Raw genomic sequence first — 21,525 nt, 5'->3', positions numbered from 1 at the left:
ACTTCAAACGATATATATATAATACTAATGGAGACGCAGCCGCATAAGTGGGTCGTCGTTGTCAAAAATTGCGTGACAACACACTCAGTCGAGTTCCATATTTCCTGCCTGCTAACCTGGACCTTTTGTTCCTCATTGTCAGCTAACAAGAAGTAATCGAGACGCGGCAATATTTATTCCGTCGTGTTTTTGCTGCATTTTATGGCATTCATGAGCTCATTTTACCAAAATTCTGAATGCAAGAAAAAAGAGCGGAGACGGCTGCTCATATTCTGCTCCGCAAATGAACCTACAATTCATTTCTCTTTGCGAGTGGTGTGCCGCTCAAGATTTCTCATGATTAGTCAGGTGAGTGAATTAATCAGAGTGCCAATACACATAGTAAGTCTCGCCCATCTCGTCAGAATCATTTCACTATTTTATGTGGATATATTTTTGAAAAATTACAACACGATCATTTTGAATTTACTTAAGTTTCTTTTGAGAGGACAGTAGAGCTACGTAGTCATCAAAATTGGCCATTTGTCAATTTCCACTCGCATTTTCCTGCTCGACAACCGTGGTGTACACCTAAAATTCTTTATCTGCGCTTGCCAGGAGATGCGATTGATCCACGAGAATTTCAAGTGACGACTGACGAGGATTTAAAAATGCGTTGCCCCCACTCGCCACTTGAACATTTAATTAATCAAACATTTCGCAAGCGAGTGAACCTTTGACCGAGCGCTTTATATAATAGAGAGTCCGAACATTGCGATTGTGATTTTCTCAACAAGGCGCTCTTCAGACTCAGACAGCTCGACACGAGTAGCCATTTGGCGAGAAAAAAGGCTAATTTTCCTGCTCGCTGGCGGTCGGCGTGAGAACGCGGCTATGCTCGCTCTCGTCCGCTCGTTCGCCACTTACCGCGCAGCTTATAGCAATTAGCAATATAGATGCAGCAAAGTTGAAATAGAATTTCATTATTAGTGCCGGTCAGTGAGTATTTGCCGGCTCGAATATTTCGGAGCATTCTAGACGCGTTTCCATTTCCCGTTGGAATAAAACGATCAATCAAAGAACTGGATTTATATCAAAATGTTGTGAAACTCGTCGAATTTAACTTTTAAAACGGTCTGACACATCGACAAATTTGGGTGTTCAGTCGATCTTCAATCGGTGTCCAAATTTCCAATTCTCGGCCGTCTCAAAATTTAAGTTAGGGTATAGTAAGTAGTACATGCTGCTTCGGCCAGGTAACATCTGCATTTTCCTGAATTCACGGATACACAGCAACCTACAAATAGTTCTCAATCACGCAGGTATATAGACGGCGGAAGCAATACTTTAATAAATTCAACGAGGCTCCAAGTGCTCGTTTTTCCATTTTCATCCCGCGCTGCTGATGCTAACGAGCCCCCTGCAATTGCGCAGCAGATAAAGAATTTGCAAATAAATGAAAAGCTGTTTGTGATATTCCACATGGTATAAGATATTAAAGTCCACAGTGCGTTCGCCGGGACGGGAATGTCTCGGGAATTCCCGGCGCCAGGACCGAAATTTTTAGAAGGGAGCCAGGGTCGGGACGGGAGCGGGAAAGTTTAGCCGGGAGCGGGAATTCCCGGGAACCTAGTCAAAATTCATATTCACAACTCGCTTTTAATTTTCCTAAAATGATTAAAAAAAATTGTTAGGAATGTTTTGAATATTATACATTTTTCACGGTTTGATAACTTTATTAACTGTCCTAATTTAAATTTGCAGAGTTCAAGCTGTAATGTTTATTTTTTGTCACTCACTATTCACTTTACTTAAAATTTATCAGAATCTTCTTTCATTGACGTGTGATGATTCTCGCAACTTAAAATAGTCGGGAGAAAAGTTCTTGATCTAAATAAAATGCAGTTTTTTAGGTTTTGTTTTAGTAATCTCTGCATTTCTACAGAAAAATTGAATTTTATTTAAAACTTAGTATTTAACGTGGCCCAGTAAAAATTGCGTCCGTGAATTTTTTTATCAACCAAAAGTTTAATTTTCAACTTCAACACGGAACAATAAAAGAGCATTTTTGTATTTGTAAATATGCGAGCTAAAAATAAAGTTATCAACGCACATGGTGTCTCCTTTCGCATTTAAAATTTTTGGCGGGAAATAAGAAAACGGGAGTGGCAAGTATCGGGAAATAAAAGTCGGGAGCGGGAATTCCCGGGGAAAATATTTGGTAAGGGCACCAGGAAATTCCGGTAACAGGAAACATTTGTTTCGGGAGCGGGACTCCATCCCAGGGAGAAAAATTTGCTCCCGAAGAACGCACTCAGAGTGCACGTTATGCGCGTCTCTCCCAAGTTAAAAACCGAAAAAGACAGAAAAAAAATTAATTTTAGCAAAGTCCCAATGAAAAAACCCGAGATTTGAAATTGTTTCATCTCCCCCGGTGTTAATCAAGCGCCGAAATTTAATGAAATAGGCCAGGAGGTCGGCGGCGCGCATTTACGCTGCTCATTTCGTGCCGAAAGAGCGCAAGCAAATTTTTCCAATTTTTCAAAAAATCGCCGTAATTCGCCCATCAGCGGAAAAAATCTCAAACTCGGTTCGCCATCGTCGTTCGTCAATTAGAAATTAGAAGAGGACAGGTTAATAATCGTGGCTTAATTAAAAATATTACCAAAATTCAGGTTTTTTAAAGTTCAAAATCCATCTTCTGCAAGGATTTTGATCCGATCGGTGCGTGTTTATACTCTTAAAACGATCGCAGATGAATTCCGTATCGGCTCTTTACCCTTATTTCAATTTTAGTCATGCAACAGAGATTTGGCTGCCGGCAATCGGTAGTAATACAAAAAATAAAACGAAAAACCACTTCTCTACAAAGAAAACAGAACCAACGATTTTGAATTTTTTTTTTATTAAATTAATGTAATGATAAGCTCAGCTGGCAAGGCGAAATTTACCCGGGAAAATCTGCACCGAGGTGAAATAAATTTTGAAAATATTGACGAAAAAATCGTATTTTGGAGTTTAAAAAGCATGATTTTTGCACTTTCTCCTTAAGGATATAACATAAGGGCAATGGAAAAGCCACTTGTTAATTTGTGATGTCAGGCGCTGAAAAATAATTAAATAATGATAATCGAGGACGATTAAAGCATTTCGAACCATTTTTGGCCTGTGACTGTAATTGCGGTGTTTTGCGAGTGTGTGAACTTAACAGCGACACGCACGCCTTATCAAAATTAAAGCGAGTCGCATCGCACACAACTGAATCTACAATAGACACGCATTATCCTGGCATAATTTCACTGCGTTTTTAATTTAGAGAATAAAACAGCAATATTAAACATCGGATTTTAGAATTCGCACATTGTTTTGGGCTATCAAAATTAAAAACAATCAAATAATACAAGAGTAATTAATTATTTTCAAACTGCAAACAGTATCTCAAAATTTTTAAACATAATTTTTTTGCTTCACGATCGGATTTAATTTTTTAATTAAAATTTTCCTCTCTGATGGCCTAAAAAAATGCTGGAAGCAGTGCTTTTAAAAAATTGCCGCCGCACAACCTGATAGCGTGAAAAAAAATAATATCACGGCGCCAACTCACGCGCCAACCGAAATGGCAACAAGAAGACAGCAGGGTCACAAACAATTAAACCCCGTTTCACCGGACCACTCAACAAAAATCTCCATAATTTCTGTTCTCAAAATAAAAAAAGACGAGCGCTGTTAAACACGACAGTTAATTAACACTCCAATCAGAACACTCGCAAGATTAAATTAATTAAACATTTCTGGCCAATAAATTGTATCGAGCACAATTATTGGTGACTTGATGGGCTCGCAGCGTGAGAGTTTGACGTTTTCTCGCAGAGGGGAAGATTAAAAAAATGAAAATCCAGCAATGGAAGAAGGTGCTCAGGTTGGAAAAGGTGGAAGCACCTATTGGCAGGCACTACAACAGCATCGTCACACTCGCAAATTTGTGAGGAGCAGGGAATTTGTCGAGCGTCCAGACGAACTGGGGCGGCGACGCAAGGATATTTTCAAGAATGCCGGAGCCTACCCTGTCATCAGGTCCACCAAATCCAGGACGAATTTAATGAAAAACTGAAATAAAAACTCCCAAATCCGAAAAAGGCACATTTTTTGTACTTTAACAGAGCTGCCGAGGTGGTTGAAGCGCGGCACCTGTGGAGGTCGTGTCGGAGGAAGGGTGGCGGCCGCTCGAGGGTGCCGTTGGGGTGCAGATGCCGTCCACTTTGACCCCGCTGCCGTGCGCCTGCAAAAGTCGCAACTATGCAACCGGCGAGACACGGAATAATTTTTTTTATTTATCTAATCAGCGAATTTAATTAATTTTACTACAGCACTTGGCCTGCTTTCAGAGCAAATAAATAATTAAGTGTTAGAGAAAAAAATAATACACGCATCTTGTAGATTATTTAAACAAATAAAACATTTATTTTAATAACAGGATTGAGAGGCAGTTGGCAAATGAAGCGGTGGGTGTCGGAGCAGCGCTAGTCCCTCTGCTGCTCGTCGGCCTGGTTCTTGACGTGGACGCACACGGTTTTGCCCTTTTTTGACGTCGTTTGGGTTTCCGCCGGACCAGAGGGCGCTGTTTTTGGCCAGCATCTCGCCCGAATAATGGAGGCCGGTGTTCACTGATTAAATAATTGCCTTAAACGGAGTTTGTCGCCGTTCCTGACGAGGTAGCTGCCCTCAGGGTGCAGTCGCAGTTCAGCCACGACGCGCGTAATGGCGCCGTGCAACCACCTGAGTCGCACGAAAAATGTGACAAAAATTTAGAGTCAAACCGAAAGGCTTACCCTTACCGCTCGAGGGGGATGCTGACGTCGACGTCGTCACCCCTGGCGGTCAGGACGGAGCAGCCCAGGTTCAGGTTCAGCCGTCGGGGCAGCGAGGTAGCGGCACTCGATGGAGATGCCGCTGTCCGAGCCCTGCAGCGCGGCCGTAGTTTCGGCATGTCCGACGGCAGCTCGCGAGTCGCCGCCACAGCGTGGAACTTGGCGGGCAACGGCACCGTCGACACGGAGGCGTGTGCGTGGCGACCGGCACCGCAAACACGCGCCGCGCGTTGCAGCATCCGAAGCACCAGGTGGATGCTCACAGGGTCCACCTGAAATGCATATTTTTAAAAAAGCGTAAAAATACGAAGAGTGGCGTAAAATGTAATTTAATCCAGATTTTGGTAGTTTTTTACCTAGAATAGGCAAGACATATGCATTGAAGCAAATTTATCCATGATTTGGGTAGAACATCGATTACCTTTGTTCACAAAATGCAAATTAATTTCGTTTCCGAGCAAATCATTTGCCTATTTCTGAATTCCATTTTTGAAATTGGTGGTTTTTTAGATCATTTTTTGCCATTTTTTCGGTCACATTTTTTATTGTATGCCATTTCTTGCTGTAATTTTTATATTTTTTTGTGTCCTATGTTATGACTTTGGCAAGAATAGATAATAACAATAATAAACAATAATAATTAAATTTTGGATAATTGTTATCATTTTACAGTGAATAATGTAGGTTTCACTTGTTGCAAGCAAGAAACTCACACAGTTTAAAATCAGATTGAGCATTTTAATGTCGTGCGTAATTTTAATCAGTAGAATTTTTAATATAAAACTCACTACAGCGCGACTTAAGGCCGTTCAACGCTAGAAGGTGACGTCTCGGTGGACGAGTTGGAGTGGCGGTGCTGCTGCTCCACCTGCGAGTCGCTGCCCAGGGTATAATTTATTTCGCACCTCCCACCTCCTGCTTCTGCAAATCAACGCCAACCCTCGTCAGGTCAGCGACCTCCTCACGCAACGGGTGTCTGCAAAAAAATATTTTTTCAGGGTCGATTTATAAATTTTTGTTTCAAAAAGCTCTATTTTATACAACACCGGGTTTTGATTACTTCGAGAGCGGAAAATTGGTTTTAAAAAATTTTCAAACCTTTCTAGCGTCGACCTGGGACTGGACCTGGGCCGACAGCACCACCGGCACCCTGAACAGACACTTTCCACGGCCCTCCAGTCGAACCTGAATTTAATTTAAAAAAATTAATAGTGGTAATTCAGGATCAGGGTAAAACGCACCTTTGAAATTCTTAAGAGACCTGGCGCCAACAGGGAGAGTCGCTTACTAGCGTCCACTGGCAGAAATTTCTCGCGGTCGTCACGGTACCACCTGAAAGGACAATAGGAAAATTTGAAAAAATGCGAAAAAATCTTGTAACGAGTAATTGTGATCACTCGTTTAATTTCTCGTGTGACTGTTATGTTTCGCCTAGAGAGGGGACCCGGGACGGGTTTTTGGTCCCGTCCCTGTCCCGTCCCAGAGAAAATAATCCCGTCCCTGTCCCATTTTTGTTTTTTGGGTTCGTCCCTTTCCCGTCCCTGTTAGCTCTAAACCTTGTCCCTGTTCAGTCCCGCCCCCTCCCTTTTTGCTTTTTTATCCATGTCCGAGGACCGGAGGACCGGGAAGGGCGCGCACAGCACTGGCACGAATGCTGAAACCCTGGTGCGGAATAACACCGCGAACGGATTGAATGGGCGCACCAGGCCGCACATTTCAGGGAGCCAGCCCACTGAAGGGCCAATTGCCTCCGCACCGAGGACTTTTTTTGAAACTCTAGACATTCGTCCCGTGAAGCCAAATCACGCGTGCTGCAAAGGTGCAAACCAGCAAGTGGCGCTTTCTACCAGCCCGTTGAGCAATTTGAGCATTTCGTCGAGTGACTAAACTAACCACTTTTTGCCATCTCTGACGCATTGAGCAGCCAGTATTAGATCTCGCAACTGCTCAAATACCTCCCATTGCTTTCACACTCCTGAGAGGGCCGCTGAACAATGCGAGCCAACGGGCTGGTCAATTGATTGTTGCCCTTTTCTTGCAACAAGGAAATTCGCGTTCGTTTGTTGAAAGTTGCGCCATTTTCCACGACCAGGGAAATTAATTGCTTCCACGGTTCCCAAAAACCTGAATTTTTTCGGAAGAAGCCAACGCATTACAAAAAAATGTTTTGCTTTTTTTCCTGCAATTTTGCGCATTTGTCAGAATCACGTGCATTTTTTGTAGTAGATAAAATATTCTCACGATGGATGACCAAATATAGGGATTTTACAAAATCTGTATAAAAGCCAGTGGTTCAGAGTTCGCCAATTTTGCAATGCGCTAAAATGCACCACTGGATTTTATGCGCACAAAAAAGTTAAAAAACCCACCAGTTTTGAGTTTTCTACATTTCTTTTACTTTAACCCTAAAAGGTCACATTTTGCGATAAAAAAGGTCGGAAATTTTGGAAAATTGCGGTTTATGTTACAATTGTCTGTCTTTTGTGGAAACCAGTGGCATTTTTACTGAATTTTAAAAATCCCATTTTTTGGCCATCCATTATGTGAGTTTGTTATTTTCAAAAAAAATGCATGTATTTTGGAAAAAAATAGATAAAAACCCATAAAACAGTTTGTGCAATGCAGTGGGATTTTTCTGTAAAAATGCGGGTTCTTGCGAACGCTGTACTGGTCACAAAGATACCAAAAACTTTAACTCTCCATTCAACATTGTCCAAAATATTGACTTTTTGGCAAGGAATATTTAACTTTCTTGAGGTTAAATTCGGAAAAATTTGTATAAAACCAAAACTAGCGTTTTCCAGCTGCTTTTTTTGCGCAAAAAACCAGTGGTGCATTTTTGCGTATTGCAAAATTGGCGAACTCTGATTGCTTCCTTTCCTTCTCAAACTGACAAACTGGGAATCATTTTAATTTTAATGCTGCCATTGCTGCCGATAAAACTGTCCCTCGTCCCGCTGCAGTCTGTCCCTGTCCCGTCCCGAAATTCAAAATACGTCCCGTCCCTCAGGGACGGGACGGGAATCCCGTAATCCCTGTCCCTGGTCCCCTCTCTAGTTTCGCCATCTAAGGAATACATTTGGAAACTTTGTAATTCGCTATTGAGAATGATTGTGAGCCGGCAAGAGCGAATGCTCAAGCCTGGCATTAGGAGTGCGTCTGTCAAACAAACCTCAATTTCTGCCCTTTTCTCGTCGTTGCGTCTCTTGCGGCTCTCGTTGGGTCGTTGGCGCTCTCGAGGAAAAAGTCGTAGCGGCTCGTGTCGTCCGCGGCGTAGATGTCGTCGTCCTCGCGCTCAAACGCACCAACGAATGCCTGCAGACAAAAAACAGTTGAAAAATCCACCTTAAAACCAAAAACACAGGGTATAAACCTGGCCGCGGACGCCACCGACGGCTGCGTTCATGACCGGCTTGGGCGGCTCGAACAGCGAGAAGGGCGTGGCCAGTCCGACGTAGCCCATGCCGTACGTGTTGGTCTTCGGGGCCACCGTCAGGGGCGAACGTCACACCCTCCAGGTCGTCCTCAGGCTCCTCTTCTTCCTCAGCACGACCAGCAACCTGAAGTTTTATTATAAAAAAGGGGATTTTGAACCACGTAGGTCGATTTCCCTCAAATTTTAATAAAAATGTCCCCGAAGAGTCAATTTGGAACAACTGTGCTAGAATTGTCGTACAAAAGGTGCGTACCTGGCGTCGGCGGCGCTTCTCGGCAGCCGTCTGGCGCGGTCCGACGCCCTGGCCAGGGCGCCAGCCCATGCGCCTTAGCAGCAAGACTCCGACCGTGTCCCTGACGGGCCGCAGGAGGCCCTCGAGCGACGTGGAGCCGTGTCCGCCGATCGTGGCCTTCTTGTACTCCTGGCGCGCCCTGAGCACCTTCGGAGCGATTCCGAACACCTCCTGGTCCTGTGGATGGACGCGCTCAGGGTTAGCAGGCTAAGGGATTTCTGCAAAAAGGGATTTTCTGCACCTCGTCGTCCATGAAGTCCTCGGGACGCTGCAGGCGCTTGGCCTCCTTTTCGGCCCTGGTGCTGCGGAAGGTGGCCGGCGTCCAGCCCTCCTCGGAGCCCACCGTGTTGAAGTAACCTGCCGAGAAGCCGCCGGTGAAGGCGCCGTGGAAGCGCCGCCGGCCCTGCTTGTCCGTCGCCACCTGCTCCTCCACAGGCACGGGCTTCTTCGCCCACAACTCGTCTGAAAATGGTAACATTACAAATCGCGCCCACCGACAAATGGCCCAAAATAATTCCGACTGGCGCATTTCGACCCTTAAATCGAGTGCTCACCCTCGGTCAGCTCCTCGAGCTGCGTGCCGTAGAAGGTGTACGCCTCCGTCGTGCCCATTTTGGCCCAAAATCCTGTCTACATATTTCGACTCCAAAACCAGCCCGGTCGATTCCGCCGTGTTTATTGTTTAGTTTCTCCGGTGGCGGTGATTTTTAACCGCTGTTTGAACCGGTTTTTATAAATTTTCCATTTAAACTCACAGATCAATCTAACTTGTTGAACTAATTTAATTGAGGGTTTTATTTTTTTAAATGAACTGCATTAATTTAATTATATTTATGATTTTATCTGATTGTTTAGAACATAATCTATTACCAAAATTACCGGTTTTTTATCTGCAAACCGTTAACGGCCTGCCATGTGACCTGCCCCCTATTTGATGCCGTGTGATTGGCTGGTGAGCGGCAGCGCGGCAAGGATGACATTTTAAGTATTAAATTCCCGCGAATTCGTGGTTTCTGGCAGATTTTGAGTTTAAAAACGGCAAATCTTTTCCTTTGTTAACAGCACCTCGCAGTGCTCATCTTTTTATTGGTAGTTTTAATGCAATTTTTCTCTGCAATGCTAAAGTTTGTTTTTAATTGTTATAAATAAATACACTTTTTTATTTGAATTCGCCGGATTGTGTCAATTTTTTGCTGCAAATCGAATTTTTTTTAAAAAATATGAGTCGAAAATTAAAATACGAAAAAATTAACCCAAATATTGATTTAAAGGTATTTTGGTTATGAAGATAATTAGAAGCACTTGAACAATTGAACAAAAGGAAAGGAATTTATGCGTCTTCATGCTCAAAAAAGATAGTAAACCGTCCGAATTTTTACATATAAAGAGAGGAAGCAAACCGAGAGTTGGCGTGTGCTGCACAAGTTAAATTAAAAATTACCGGCAAAGTATTAAAAATATCCACGACAGCTTTCTTTCTCTCACTAATTTGTTTGAGGCGCATCTCATAAATATTAATTGTTGATATGACCGGAGGAAAGAGCGAGAGGATTCCAAGATTCCATCAGGAACAAACGGCACGTTCACTCTTTTTGAGACTAGGCAACCGGTTCGACATCTTTGCGGCGCAGGTGGCATATTATATTTTCAAGGCTGGAAGCGGGGGCAAGAGAAGCCGCACGCTCATTGAGGCGGAATTGTCAGCGTGTCGACCGTCGACCGACGGCGAGCAGAATACCGACTTTTTCCCTTTTGCCTCCGCCGCGCGTCATCAAAGCTTTTTTACTCGTGCCGCACAATTGATTGAAATGCAATTATCAGAGGCTGTTGAGAGAATGGCAAATAAATTCGCGTCTTCATTATCTAAAACTAATTTTTAATTTTGCATTAAATAATTCGTTTCAATTATTTTTAGGAGCAAGTGGCGCCTAGACCTCAAATTTAAATGAAAGAAAAACGTTTTGTCACTCTCCCTTGCCAAAAATGATTTTTATTCGCTATTTAAATAATCAAATTGCTCTTTTCAATTTGTCCTGGCGAGTAAGGCATAATTAATTAATTAATGATAATTCAGGACGATTCAAGGATTGCAAACAAATGTAGCCCTGCTGCTGCTGCTGCGGTCTTTTTGATCGACATCGACAAATATTTTCTTCCGAGAAATTCAATTTTGTTTAGTAATTTATTTATTATTTAAAGTGAGGCGTAAAATATGTGTGTCAGAGGGTCAAGTGCACAGCACGAAAAGGTACGCCTCATCGCAGTAAACAGCTCGCTGTAAAGTGAGCATTCAGCGAGCGGTGTCAATGAGAGCAGGCCGCCCGTAGCAAATAAGCATCAGCTGAATTTAGCAAATCGCCTGCTGCTTTATAAAAAAAAAAAAACTAACACGGCAGAGATATTTCAAAGGAAAATTTTTCTTTAGTGACGCTGCTGGCCTACAAATAATTATCGTTGCAAATCACACCCTTTCCACTCGAATAAATTGCAGGTTATTTATTCGCATCGTGATTCGTGGGGCTGACAATGAGGGTGTTTACATATATAAGAATTTTGAACGCAAAAAACCAAGAATGCACCGAGATAAATTGTGTGCAATGCACAACTCATTTGCAATTAGTAGAACGAGCAGCCCTCACGTGCGCTTGGTTGTTTAGCAGATTCGCAATTGCTAAAAATTGTATTCAATAATTTAAACGTAGCAAAAACGGAACAAAAACTCCGTCGTAGATTCATTGATTGATTTGTCCCGCCAATGTTTCAGATTGTTCTTATTAAAAATGAAAAACTTTTGGAAACAAGTTGCGATCGCCGTATTTTCAGAAAGAGAGATCCTTTTTACCTTTACCTGATTATACTCTCTGCATGAAAATTAGAAAATAGCTCAATTTTTCCAAGGTTGCCGTGTAGATGCATATCTCCCTTCTGAAAATGCCAAAAGAAAAATTTGCCCTGATAATTTATCGGCTGGTTCTCGCTTAGCTGCTACAACAGAAACGACAGAAATGTGCATGGTAATTTTGTGTTTACAAAAATTGAGTGAGCGCATAAAATATTAAAAAATATTAGTCACATGATAGCAAGCAATCTTTCACTTCATTTTTGTCTCAGGTCTTTGAAAATTCGCCAATTTTCCCGCACGGCGACCCAGATTGCGATTATGGCTGTTCCACCGCACACGAAGGTCTGGAAACAGATGTTGCGGTGCTTGGCATGGCGCCCAAAGCAAAATTAAATTTCTTTTTCCAACTCAACAAAAGTGCACAGGCCAAAATCGTTTTCTTTTTGTTTAAATTCGACGGGTTGATGGATTTCAAGTCACGACGTCTCACACGATTCGTCTCAACGAGCACTACCTACGCATTTAACCTGATGACCTTTTTCGGGGTACCCCACCCTGAGATCGGTCCAGAGCAGCAATTTTTAGCGAATTTACCGACGCCACTCCATCCACCCTCCAAAATCACACACGCAGGCATGTTTTTTGCCAATATTTCTCAGTTTGAAAGTTAGAAATAAAAATAATCTTTTAATAGTTTTGTACTTTTTGAAATGTTGGTGTTTCACAATTACACCTTTATCAATGATCAATTTCATTTCCTTGTTTTTTTTTTTTATTAATTTTAGTTCGAAATCTCGGTCTAATAGTTCTTTAATTAAGTGATATTTTATTCGCAATTTCGACGCAAACTCGATATTTACATGATCAAAAAAGTGTATGTCTGACTAAAATCGTTTGTTTCGCTTGACAAAAAGTGTAAAATCAGTAGAAGGTTTTGCAAACAAAAAAACGTAATTGCCGGTAATTGCTGCCATCTGCAGGCCGGCGGGCCAACACGCTGGCTATCGATCGGCCTTTGCGTTCGCGTCTCGAAAGCATGCGAGCCACGTGCTTTCAGTGGTTTGTTTATAAAACTCTTTGCTCCAACAGAAGTTCCCTCTAGTGCTCTGGTTTTCAACATTTCCTGCATATTTATTCGTCAGATTTACATTATGTCTGCAAACATGTTCATAATCTTTTGCAATATAGAAAAGAAACTTTAAATTTTAAGAAAAAAAATCCGAACTTGATTAGTGGGTGCTTCTTGCGTTGCAGACCCAAATCCCAAGCAACAAAATTTCAATAAAGACAAAAAATGCAGAATTGTTTGTGTAAACCGTTGTCAAACAGGAAAAATGCGAGTTGATATTGACAAATGACCAATTTTGATGACCACAAGAATCTAGAAACTACGTAGAAAATTCAAAATGATTGGGTTGTAATTTTTAAAAAGACACAAAAGAGTGGTGGTGTGTTTTCAATAAAAATTTTATTAACATGCATAAATTTACAAAAACTTGACCTGCAATATTGCCCTTCCTTATGTCTATTATTGGCAAGTTTTCATTTCCCTTTCCGTGCGTTCTCCACCAGAAAATACAAATATACATAGAATGCTATATATGTAGTGTGTGTGTGTGTATATGGCACCTCTCTTTTGGGTTGCATTTTCCTGCATACCCCTCCCTTAAACTGTAACAAGGCCAACGATCGCGCGCTCCTCCTATTTTTCATTTTTCTCCAGTTTTGACCGAGCGCTGTGTATAATCTTAAAATCGATTTGTCAGTCAAGTCGTTTTTAATACGACACGTGGTGCAAGTGTAATTAGACCGTACTCTCAATTATCTCTCAAGCATTGACGTCAGCCGGACCGATTTGTGGTACTAATGCGCCGGAATGAACAGTTTTTCCCATCAAACACCAAATGCAATGAACATAAATATACAATTCTAGCAAAGAGGATTGATACGCTGCATTGATACTGGTTGGCAATGCATGAACTCGTCTTTTAGGATTCAGTTGAGGCCAAAATCGACCTAATGAGCAATGCAAATTTTCGAGTAAAGTGGCTGCACAGTTAGAAATGTCTCCTTACTTGAAATAATATTTTGTTTCACAGCAAAATGTTGCCCTTAAAGGTTACATACGCTAAAATGGACACATCTCGATAACGAGGAATGGAAATCTGATAAGATAATGCGGTCAAGCGCTGGAAATGTTACAGAGAAAATTCGAAAATGTTCTTCCTGCAATACAAATAATTTTGAATTTCTGCTCAGTATCAATCCACTTTCAGTAAATTACTAACATGTTGTATCGTCAGGAGTGGGGTGCCCTTAATCACTTTTTGTTTACACTCTGACAAGTCGTTTATCTGCTATTAATTGTAAATTTTGTGATTGAGAATAAACATCAAATAAAATTATATGTTTCAGACTTGGTACGCGTTGCATGTGCGTGTCTGCTGGCGGCGCGCGCGTCGGGGCAGATCAGACCGAAGAGTGAGTCGCGACTCTGCGTACAGGGGTGGGGGCCGAGTCAATACAATAAAAGCAACACGTGCGCGGCCAGCAACAGGTGCTTTTACTTACCATCAACCTAGGGCGTCAAATTAATTACAATTAACTTCGAGAGCTACACTTAACATCGTTGATAATGCGAACAAAGAAGCTTTCCGCTCCCGTGCGTAAATATAAAATACTTTTCAGTTATTGTCAAGTTTTTCTAGTCCGCGTGCTCGGTTCAAATTTCAGACGCGGCCTGCCATTAAAAATATGACAGGTCGCATGCATCTCGTTGCTTCTATTCAGCTGCAATAAAAATTAGTTGAAGTTAGCATGCGCGAGTGAAGCAACGTAATTCATTTTGCTTATTAGCTTACTTGCGTGAACCGAAATTCATGATCACGTAGCCGCATTTTTCACAACATACCATGGGTCGATCGGTGTTGTTGCGAAAAGCAGGGAGAGGTACCTAGATGAACGGTGTTTTTATCAAAATGTCATGGTTTTCTGGTCAATGCAATGCTCACCACGTATCCGTAGTTGTCCTCCTGAAAACATAAGGAAATTAAAGACTCTTTGAAAATAATTACTGCGATGATTAATTAGGTTTAATCCCGCGACCAGATAATATTTGACCGTCTCTCAATTTTAATACTTATAAAAGTAGAAAACGGCGGATATTTGAAAATATATGCTTCAAAAGACTGCTATAGATAATTTTCGTGTGTTTAACAAAATTACAGTCTAAGGTATAAAGAACTTTACCGAAAAAAAAAATGCATTTTCCTCCCATGTATAAGAGCAAAAAATCTGAAGCGCAGAATATTTGAAAACTGAAAGCCTACCTGGTCAGCAGGCGATGATGGTGGAGACCTAATAAAAATCTCCTCAGGGTCATTGTCGGGGACTTGCAGCTCGACGATATTTTCAAGAGTGACGACCTGATTCGAGCGACGCGCAGCCATGGCGTCGGCCGGGGGAAAGCGCTAATCAGGTGGGCAAATGAACACGCGCGGTAAGTAAAAAGAAGCCAATCTCCTATATCTGACAGTACAAATAATTTGTGTTTAAAGAATCAATTACGTCAATGGAATCTAAAAAAAAAACTACACATGTCTCATCGCAGCAGCTCACATTTCGACGCCATATTTGATCTGACCAGCCGGAAACTAATTCAAACGACGCGAACATGGCCCACGCTGATTTCCAATAGTCTGGAATTGAATATGCAATCAGTCCCTTGGGTTGCGGGAATTGTCAAAATGTATTCTACGCATAAAGGAAAATCTTGATCTTTGTAATCTTTCGAAAAAGCAATAATTTTCGGGTGAGTGATAAGATACAGTAAAAAACCTAGAACACGATTTTCCGTGCGATTCTTAGTATTTAAAATAGATTTCACTTCATTTTTTAACGTATAGCTGTGCATTCTGTGATTGTGACTTTTCCAAAGACGTGAATATCCACGCCTATGGTCATTGAAACAGGATCATAGTTTATTAATTAAAATAAAACTCTATGGTCGGTACAGAGAACAACAAAACAAAATGTCAGGGTGCGCAATATTGAAACAAAATTGGGTGATAAAAGACATGTATATCGAAGAGGACCAACCAACCTGATAATAAATCTGGCGGCAGCGGAAGTATATGTTCGGTAGCACAAGTAGGGTGAAAATAATTATCAGGAAAAATACAAACAATATCTTTAGTCCCTCCATGCTTTATTGCTTCTCGGCGCCAATTCTGTTCCTGGAACAAAAAATTAATTTTTTATTTTTGTCTTTTGAGAAAATCCATTAAATGCTCGTACACAAAACACCTTTGCGATATAATTAATTGCTTATTCTATAGCTTTTGATCATTTTATATGTACTTCAATAAGGTTTGCTTCATGCAAGCTCAGGGATCGCCCTTTATCTTTGTTCGTTTTTTTCAAAAAAGTTCTCGCATAGACGAAAAACTGCGTAAATTAAAAAAAACAGGTGATAGATTGAAAAGACCGGAAGAACTTTTTAAATAGTTAGAATGTTTTGAATAAAATGTTCGTTTATTCTCAGAATCATTATAGTCATAAATTAATTGGTGTATCGCAGTTAAAGTCAATCAAAATCATGTGAGAAATAATTCTTATGAGTTTTAGAATTAATTATTAAACTGTGCGTTAATGAAGAGGGAAAATAGCCTAAAAATCCACTGTCGATGCAATTCAATAAAATTCAACTAAAAAAGGATTTTTCAGCTAACGCCAAATTGTGCGATTAAATAAAATTTTAACAACAACAAAGTTGGGGACGAAAACGAAGTTGGAATTGAGAACTCTGATCGATGAAATGCTCCTAATCGTTGATGTGGTGTTTAGCGTCTTAAATTTGTAACAAGGAAACAGCAACTAATTTTAACGATACCGCGAAACAAGATTTTAAACTCGCTCTTTTGAAACATTGAATTTTATTTAGTAGAAAAACTGGAGGCACACTTTTTAATCATTAGTTGTCCGCCTTTTGTACCGAATACCTGTTTTCATCCGATTTCACAGTTGGAACGTCTTATCGTTCAAATAAAAGAGCCCGATGGTTCCAAAAATGACCGAGCCAATTTTCAAAGTTACGAGGAGCACTTTACTGTTCATTGAATTCTTCACGGGCAAGAGCAGAGCGACAGCGATCGAGATTGAGTGGGGAACAAACTGCTTTAACAGCACCTGCGTCGGCCGCCGCTCGAACGTCGTCCGCGCACTGATCGTCGCAATTGTCGTGCACTCGTCGCTGCACCATTCAGTCAGAGCGTGTTATTGGCCGACGACTCGTCGAGCCGCCAACATCCTCGTCCCGACTCGCGACAGTCGCGACTCGCGACCCCGGCCGGCTACTCGGCGCTGCAGCTTCCGCGACGCTCACTCGGAGTAAAAAGCGTTTAGGCCAATGCCAAAATATAATACTAATTTATTAACGCGTGTAACTAACCGTCCTATGTAATAAAATAATATTTGCATGGCAGCAGAGGGTGCGATTGATTCGATTGCAAGAACGGAAAAAACGGCCCAGGAGGTCAGCTGTTCGCATATGCATAAAAAAGCAATTGTTTGAAAAAATCACCTAAATTCACCTATGAGCCGGTAAAATCTCAAACTCGGTTTACCGTCTTTGTTCGTCAATTTGAAGAGGATACGGAGATCAGAAATCGTGGCCGCATTAAAACTAAAAAAAAAAAATTGAAAAATATTAAATGCCCGCACGTTTTCTAGAAAAAACGAAAAAAAATACGTTTTTCAACTGTAAAATTCCATCTTCTCCTAGGATTGGGATCGGATATTGGGTCTAAATTGCTCTCAAAAGAAAACACAGATAAATTTCAAACATTTTAACATCCAGTTTTGTAAGCTAAAAATAGCCCTGGTCCAGAGCCGTACTTGAAAAAGGGTTTTGGTACCCAGACGTTAACTCCGAGCAAAAGGATTTATTTAATATTTTTTTTGTTCTTTTATTAAACAGTGTAATAAAGTTTAAAGCATTTTAAGAGATTTGGACGTAATTGCTACAAAGTTTTACAATTTTATTTTTTGAGAAGCTTTGAATGAATCGACGTACGTTCGGTCCCATGCAATTTTTTTCTCATCAAAAATTGCAAATTCACATTTATTGATTTTTCTCGTCTAAAAGGAGAGTGTGTCACATAAGTGGCTCGTGTGTGTGACTGTGTGCAGCAAATTTATCGTACTCTACACGTCTACACAAGGCAAGGATCCGCGAGTGAATTTTGGCGCGCGTTTCACAGCAACACGCTATATTCACCCTCATCTCGTCATTCCAAGCTTTTTTGGCCCAAATTTCATGCACGCAGTCGAGGACACAGGACACACAACGAATTAACTTGGGAGAGTGAATTAACTTCTCAAACAAAGGCGGCCTCCACGATGAAATGATGTTTTACGGAAAAATTTAATTTGTCACTTTTTCCTTATTCCTTGAAAGCAAAAAATTGTGATCATGTCTGAACACAGAATTAACTTCTAGCTCCAATGAGAAAATTCTACTCGAATATTGAATTTTCAATAAATTTGTTTCCAGAAAGAACAAATACCATTTACGGAAAAGCAGAAAAAATGCAAACTTGCGGACTCGGCATATCAACGAGCAAAAATTGTGATAAACAATCGGAACTCGGTTCTTTTTGTCGATAATATAGATTCGATTAGCGCGAATGAGTGTAAAAGAGAAAAAGGATGATTATATTTACCTGCTTATTGCTTTTCGCTGTGAGATTTGAGCGCGGCTGACAGCAGGTGCGGTGAGATGCAGCCAGCGTGTTGTTGTTGGCGCGCGCGGTCGAGCCGGCAGTGAGAGTGAGAATGCCACGTGTATCGTCAGCTGCACCACGAGCAGGGTGGCATAGCTGCGCGCGAGTGCGTGCGACCAACCCCTACCCCTCTTGCCCCGCCAAAGCAAATGTAGCTGCCCGTGTTGCCGCACACAATTGATTTCTACTCGCTTTACAATCACTACGCAGCAGCGAGCACTTCTCGAACGAAAATCGCGCGCACACCGGCCGACGCGCTTGTTACTTTTTGTTTGCAATCGGTCTGTAATTGTGTGTATGCATATTAAAAAACCAATAAATTATTTGTTTATTTATTGAGTCGGCATGACGGGTGCATTTTTCGACGCGGAGAGCGATAAACAAGTTGCGCAAGTTTCATTGTTGGCCGAGAAACAAATACTCGATGTACAAACCAAACCTTTCTGGTTCTTTTAATTACAAAAACAGGAATTAATTGCGTATTTGAGATGATCACACAACCCAGTTTCAATAAGCTTATTTACAAAGCTAAAAACCGCGCGTCGAAGAGGTTTGAAAAGTAGTGGCTCGTCGTAACATTTATTCAGAGCTTGAAACACACGCAGCAGGTCAGATATTTGTTAACAAGTATGCGTGTTATGGACGAATGAAACAGCAAGTCCATCACGTGTATTGCCGTACAATAAATACTGGACAAAATAGAGGCATTCGCAGTACGGACTCTAATATCTGCGCTCATGGCGTGTAGCGTGAATAGAGCGGACAAGGAATAGGTAGCGACTTCAATCATATATTATCAGTGGAATATTACAAACGGCTTTTCATCTAAAATTGTAAATTCTTGAAGTGCTGCGCAGTTGCGCGGGGCTCATTAGCATCGGCGTGGAATGGAAAAGCAACGGATCAAAGCTGCGATCGCCCTTTCAGTCGGATTCTTCGTATTTGGCATATTAATTGTGTTCCGAAGAACAGCACTCGTCCATAAAAAACAACAGGCAAAGCTTTTATGGTCGCAGGTTGGTTGAGGAGGCAGAAAAAAATTAAACACCAATAAATTATTCTGTTTCTTTGATTTGTATCACACCCTTTATTTTCCCTTGAATAAATTGTAGGTCAATTATTCGTATCGTGGGGGGCTGAGGGTGTTAATAAGAATCACTTGAACGGTGCACTGCACGCGCCGGTCGCAAAGCGAGAGCACTCCTAGATAAGTTGTGTGCAATCGATGAGCTCATTTGCATATAGCAGCACGAGCAGCCCTTAAGCATGCTTGTTTTCATCATTCGGAATTGCGCATAAAATTGAATCGAAATTTCACACCTTCACTCAATAATTCAAATGAAGCAAAAAATTCCTATTCGCATCGCAGATTGATTGATTATATAGTCCTGCCAATCTAGCAGATTGTTCAAATCAAAAATTGCAAATGTTAATAACTAATAAATTCAACAAACATTAGACTCACAACAAACCATTTGGCAAAGCAAATAACGCTCTCATGTCAGTCGCCCTTGTTTGTTTGTTTGTGTGTGTAGCTGTACAACGCATGAATGCAATGAGTGGCAGCGAGCGGACGAACGCGCGGCCACGATTCCGCATTCTGATATCAAAACCCTCTTTCGCGGGCGAGCCTCGCACTCGCATGCACTCTCTCCAAGACGCCGCATCGGCTGTCAAGGGATGAACATCTCTTATTAATTGGTCAAAGTCGCTATTTAGAAAGTGAAAATCGATATGTGCGCAGCCGGCGCTCTGGCTATTTTCTCTCATTTCTCCGTGTTAATTAAAGTGAATCACCTGTCGTGTTGCATTGCGAGCTCCAACCCGACAGATTGCCATGACAACATCGCTGTGAAGGCTCGCTCTTCAATCTGCTCCTTGATGCTGGCCTTGGCCTCTCCAAACAAAATAAACATAAAATATCCAAATTGTTTGTTGCAAAAAAGGCGAGTAATTTGTTTTTTTTTTGTTATGCCTCTTGCGTAAATTTAATTATTAATTTTTTAGTAAAAATTCGGTGCCAAAAGAAGGGAAATAAAGTCACCCTCCGGCCCATAGGAGAATTAAAAAAAAATCAGAAGAAATATGGATTTAATGCTACTGGGTCCATTCGACGCAGAATTGTAGCACGCACGAGTTCAACGAATATTGGTTTTTGGCTGTGCGACCCTTAGGAGCTGAGTTATGTTTTTTAATGTGAAAAACGGGTTGTGTGACATTATTTCATAATTTTTGTTTTCGGGACCCATTGCAGCCCAGCCAGGCCCAATGGACCGAAAGCCAATTACTCAGGTACCATGCAGGGGCGGGTCTCGGTTTGGGCGACGCCTCCTCGCCGGCGTCCCAGGTCCCGCCGAGAACGCACCTTTGCCGCTTGCTGCGTGCGTTTCCCGCACTGAAAAACATCACGTGGAGGCAGGCTCGCCGTCGCCACGGCCTGGAAAGCTGATTCTATGCGATGTATTAGCCGTTTCATCATTGGAAAAAAGGAGAGAAAGAGAAAGAGAGAGACTCTTTAGTTTGCGAGTTTTTTTATTTGCATCAACCGGAAGAGCCATCATACAGATTTCAAAATTTCCGAAAATTGCCGAAAAATGTTTATTTTGGGAGTTAAATTATCTAAAATATTGTCTAAATTTTATGTGGGGGATGAGGGGGTGGCGGGGGTTGCTAGCTGCGCAGCCTTGTCGGGGCTTCTAAACTACTTTGCAGTGGAATTCTGTACAGGAAACAATTAGGCCGTATTAGGGAATTTATTTATACGCAAACAAATCATTGGTTTTTGGCCAATTAACTTGCGTTTTAAATGTTTGACACTGATTTGCGAACCATTCCTTTGCCAAATTTTGTGAATTAAATTATAAATATTCCAGTATTTTATTTGCCATCAAACATTGAAAACATTAATTTATTTAATGTGTTTTCTTTGTGTTTTCTGGTACATGAATAAACTTGAGAATATGCATATATATATATATACTGTATATCTACCACTCACTGCGGCGCTGTGAATTTTAGAAGCGAGAAGAAGAGAGTAAAATTACAATTTCGAGTCTTGCGATGGCGTTAATATTAGTTAATAATTAGTGTATTAGGAAAGAGTTGATTAGCTTTTCATTCTTGAATGAAGGAATTAAAATTATTTCCAGAAACGTTTTTCCGATAAAATCATTTTTTATATTGCACCAATTTCGTGCTCATTTCTTGGTTCTGCACGTGGCAAGTCCTTCGCAGCTGTCTAAAATTCACTATGCTCCACCCTGTTTGAAAATCTTACAGCAAACTGCAAGCGGATGGAATTATTTTTTAAAAAGTCAAGCCACGTC

At 41.3% G+C, this 21,525-nt stretch overlaps 1 protein-coding gene across 2 annotated transcripts; it reads right to left on the bottom strand.

Moving 5' to 3' along the window:
* Positions 1-5,945: 5,945 nt before the first annotated feature.
* LOC135933990 (G patch domain-containing protein 1 homolog) lies at positions 5,946-9,249 on the bottom strand. Of its 2 annotated transcripts, XM_065475475.1 has the most exons (6): positions 9,130-9,249; positions 8,817-9,037; positions 8,537-8,752; positions 8,221-8,407; positions 8,020-8,162; positions 6,089-6,179 (listed from the first exon to the last, which is right to left on the bottom strand). In XM_065475475.1, exons 1-5 carry the CDS (start codon positions 9,185-9,187, stop codon positions 8,143-8,145), a joined length of 702 nt encoding a protein of 233 aa, XP_065331547.1. In that variant the 5' UTR covers positions 9,188-9,249; the 3' UTR covers positions 6,089-6,179; positions 8,020-8,142. The 2 variants fall into 2 exon arrangements, with proteins under 2 accessions (XP_065331548.1, XP_065331547.1); XM_065475476.1 differs by lacking the exons at positions 8,020-8,162; positions 8,221-8,407 and adding an exon at positions 5,946-6,032.
* Positions 9,250-21,525: the final 12,276 nt, after the last annotated feature.

Source organism: Cloeon dipterum, chromosome 1 (assembly GCF_949628265.1).
Source record: "Cloeon dipterum chromosome 1, ieCloDipt1.1, whole genome shotgun sequence".
In the NCBI taxonomy this organism is placed as follows: domain Eukaryota; kingdom Metazoa; phylum Arthropoda; class Insecta; order Ephemeroptera; family Baetidae; genus Cloeon; species Cloeon dipterum.
This window is presented reverse-complemented; position numbering and strand designations above follow the sequence as displayed.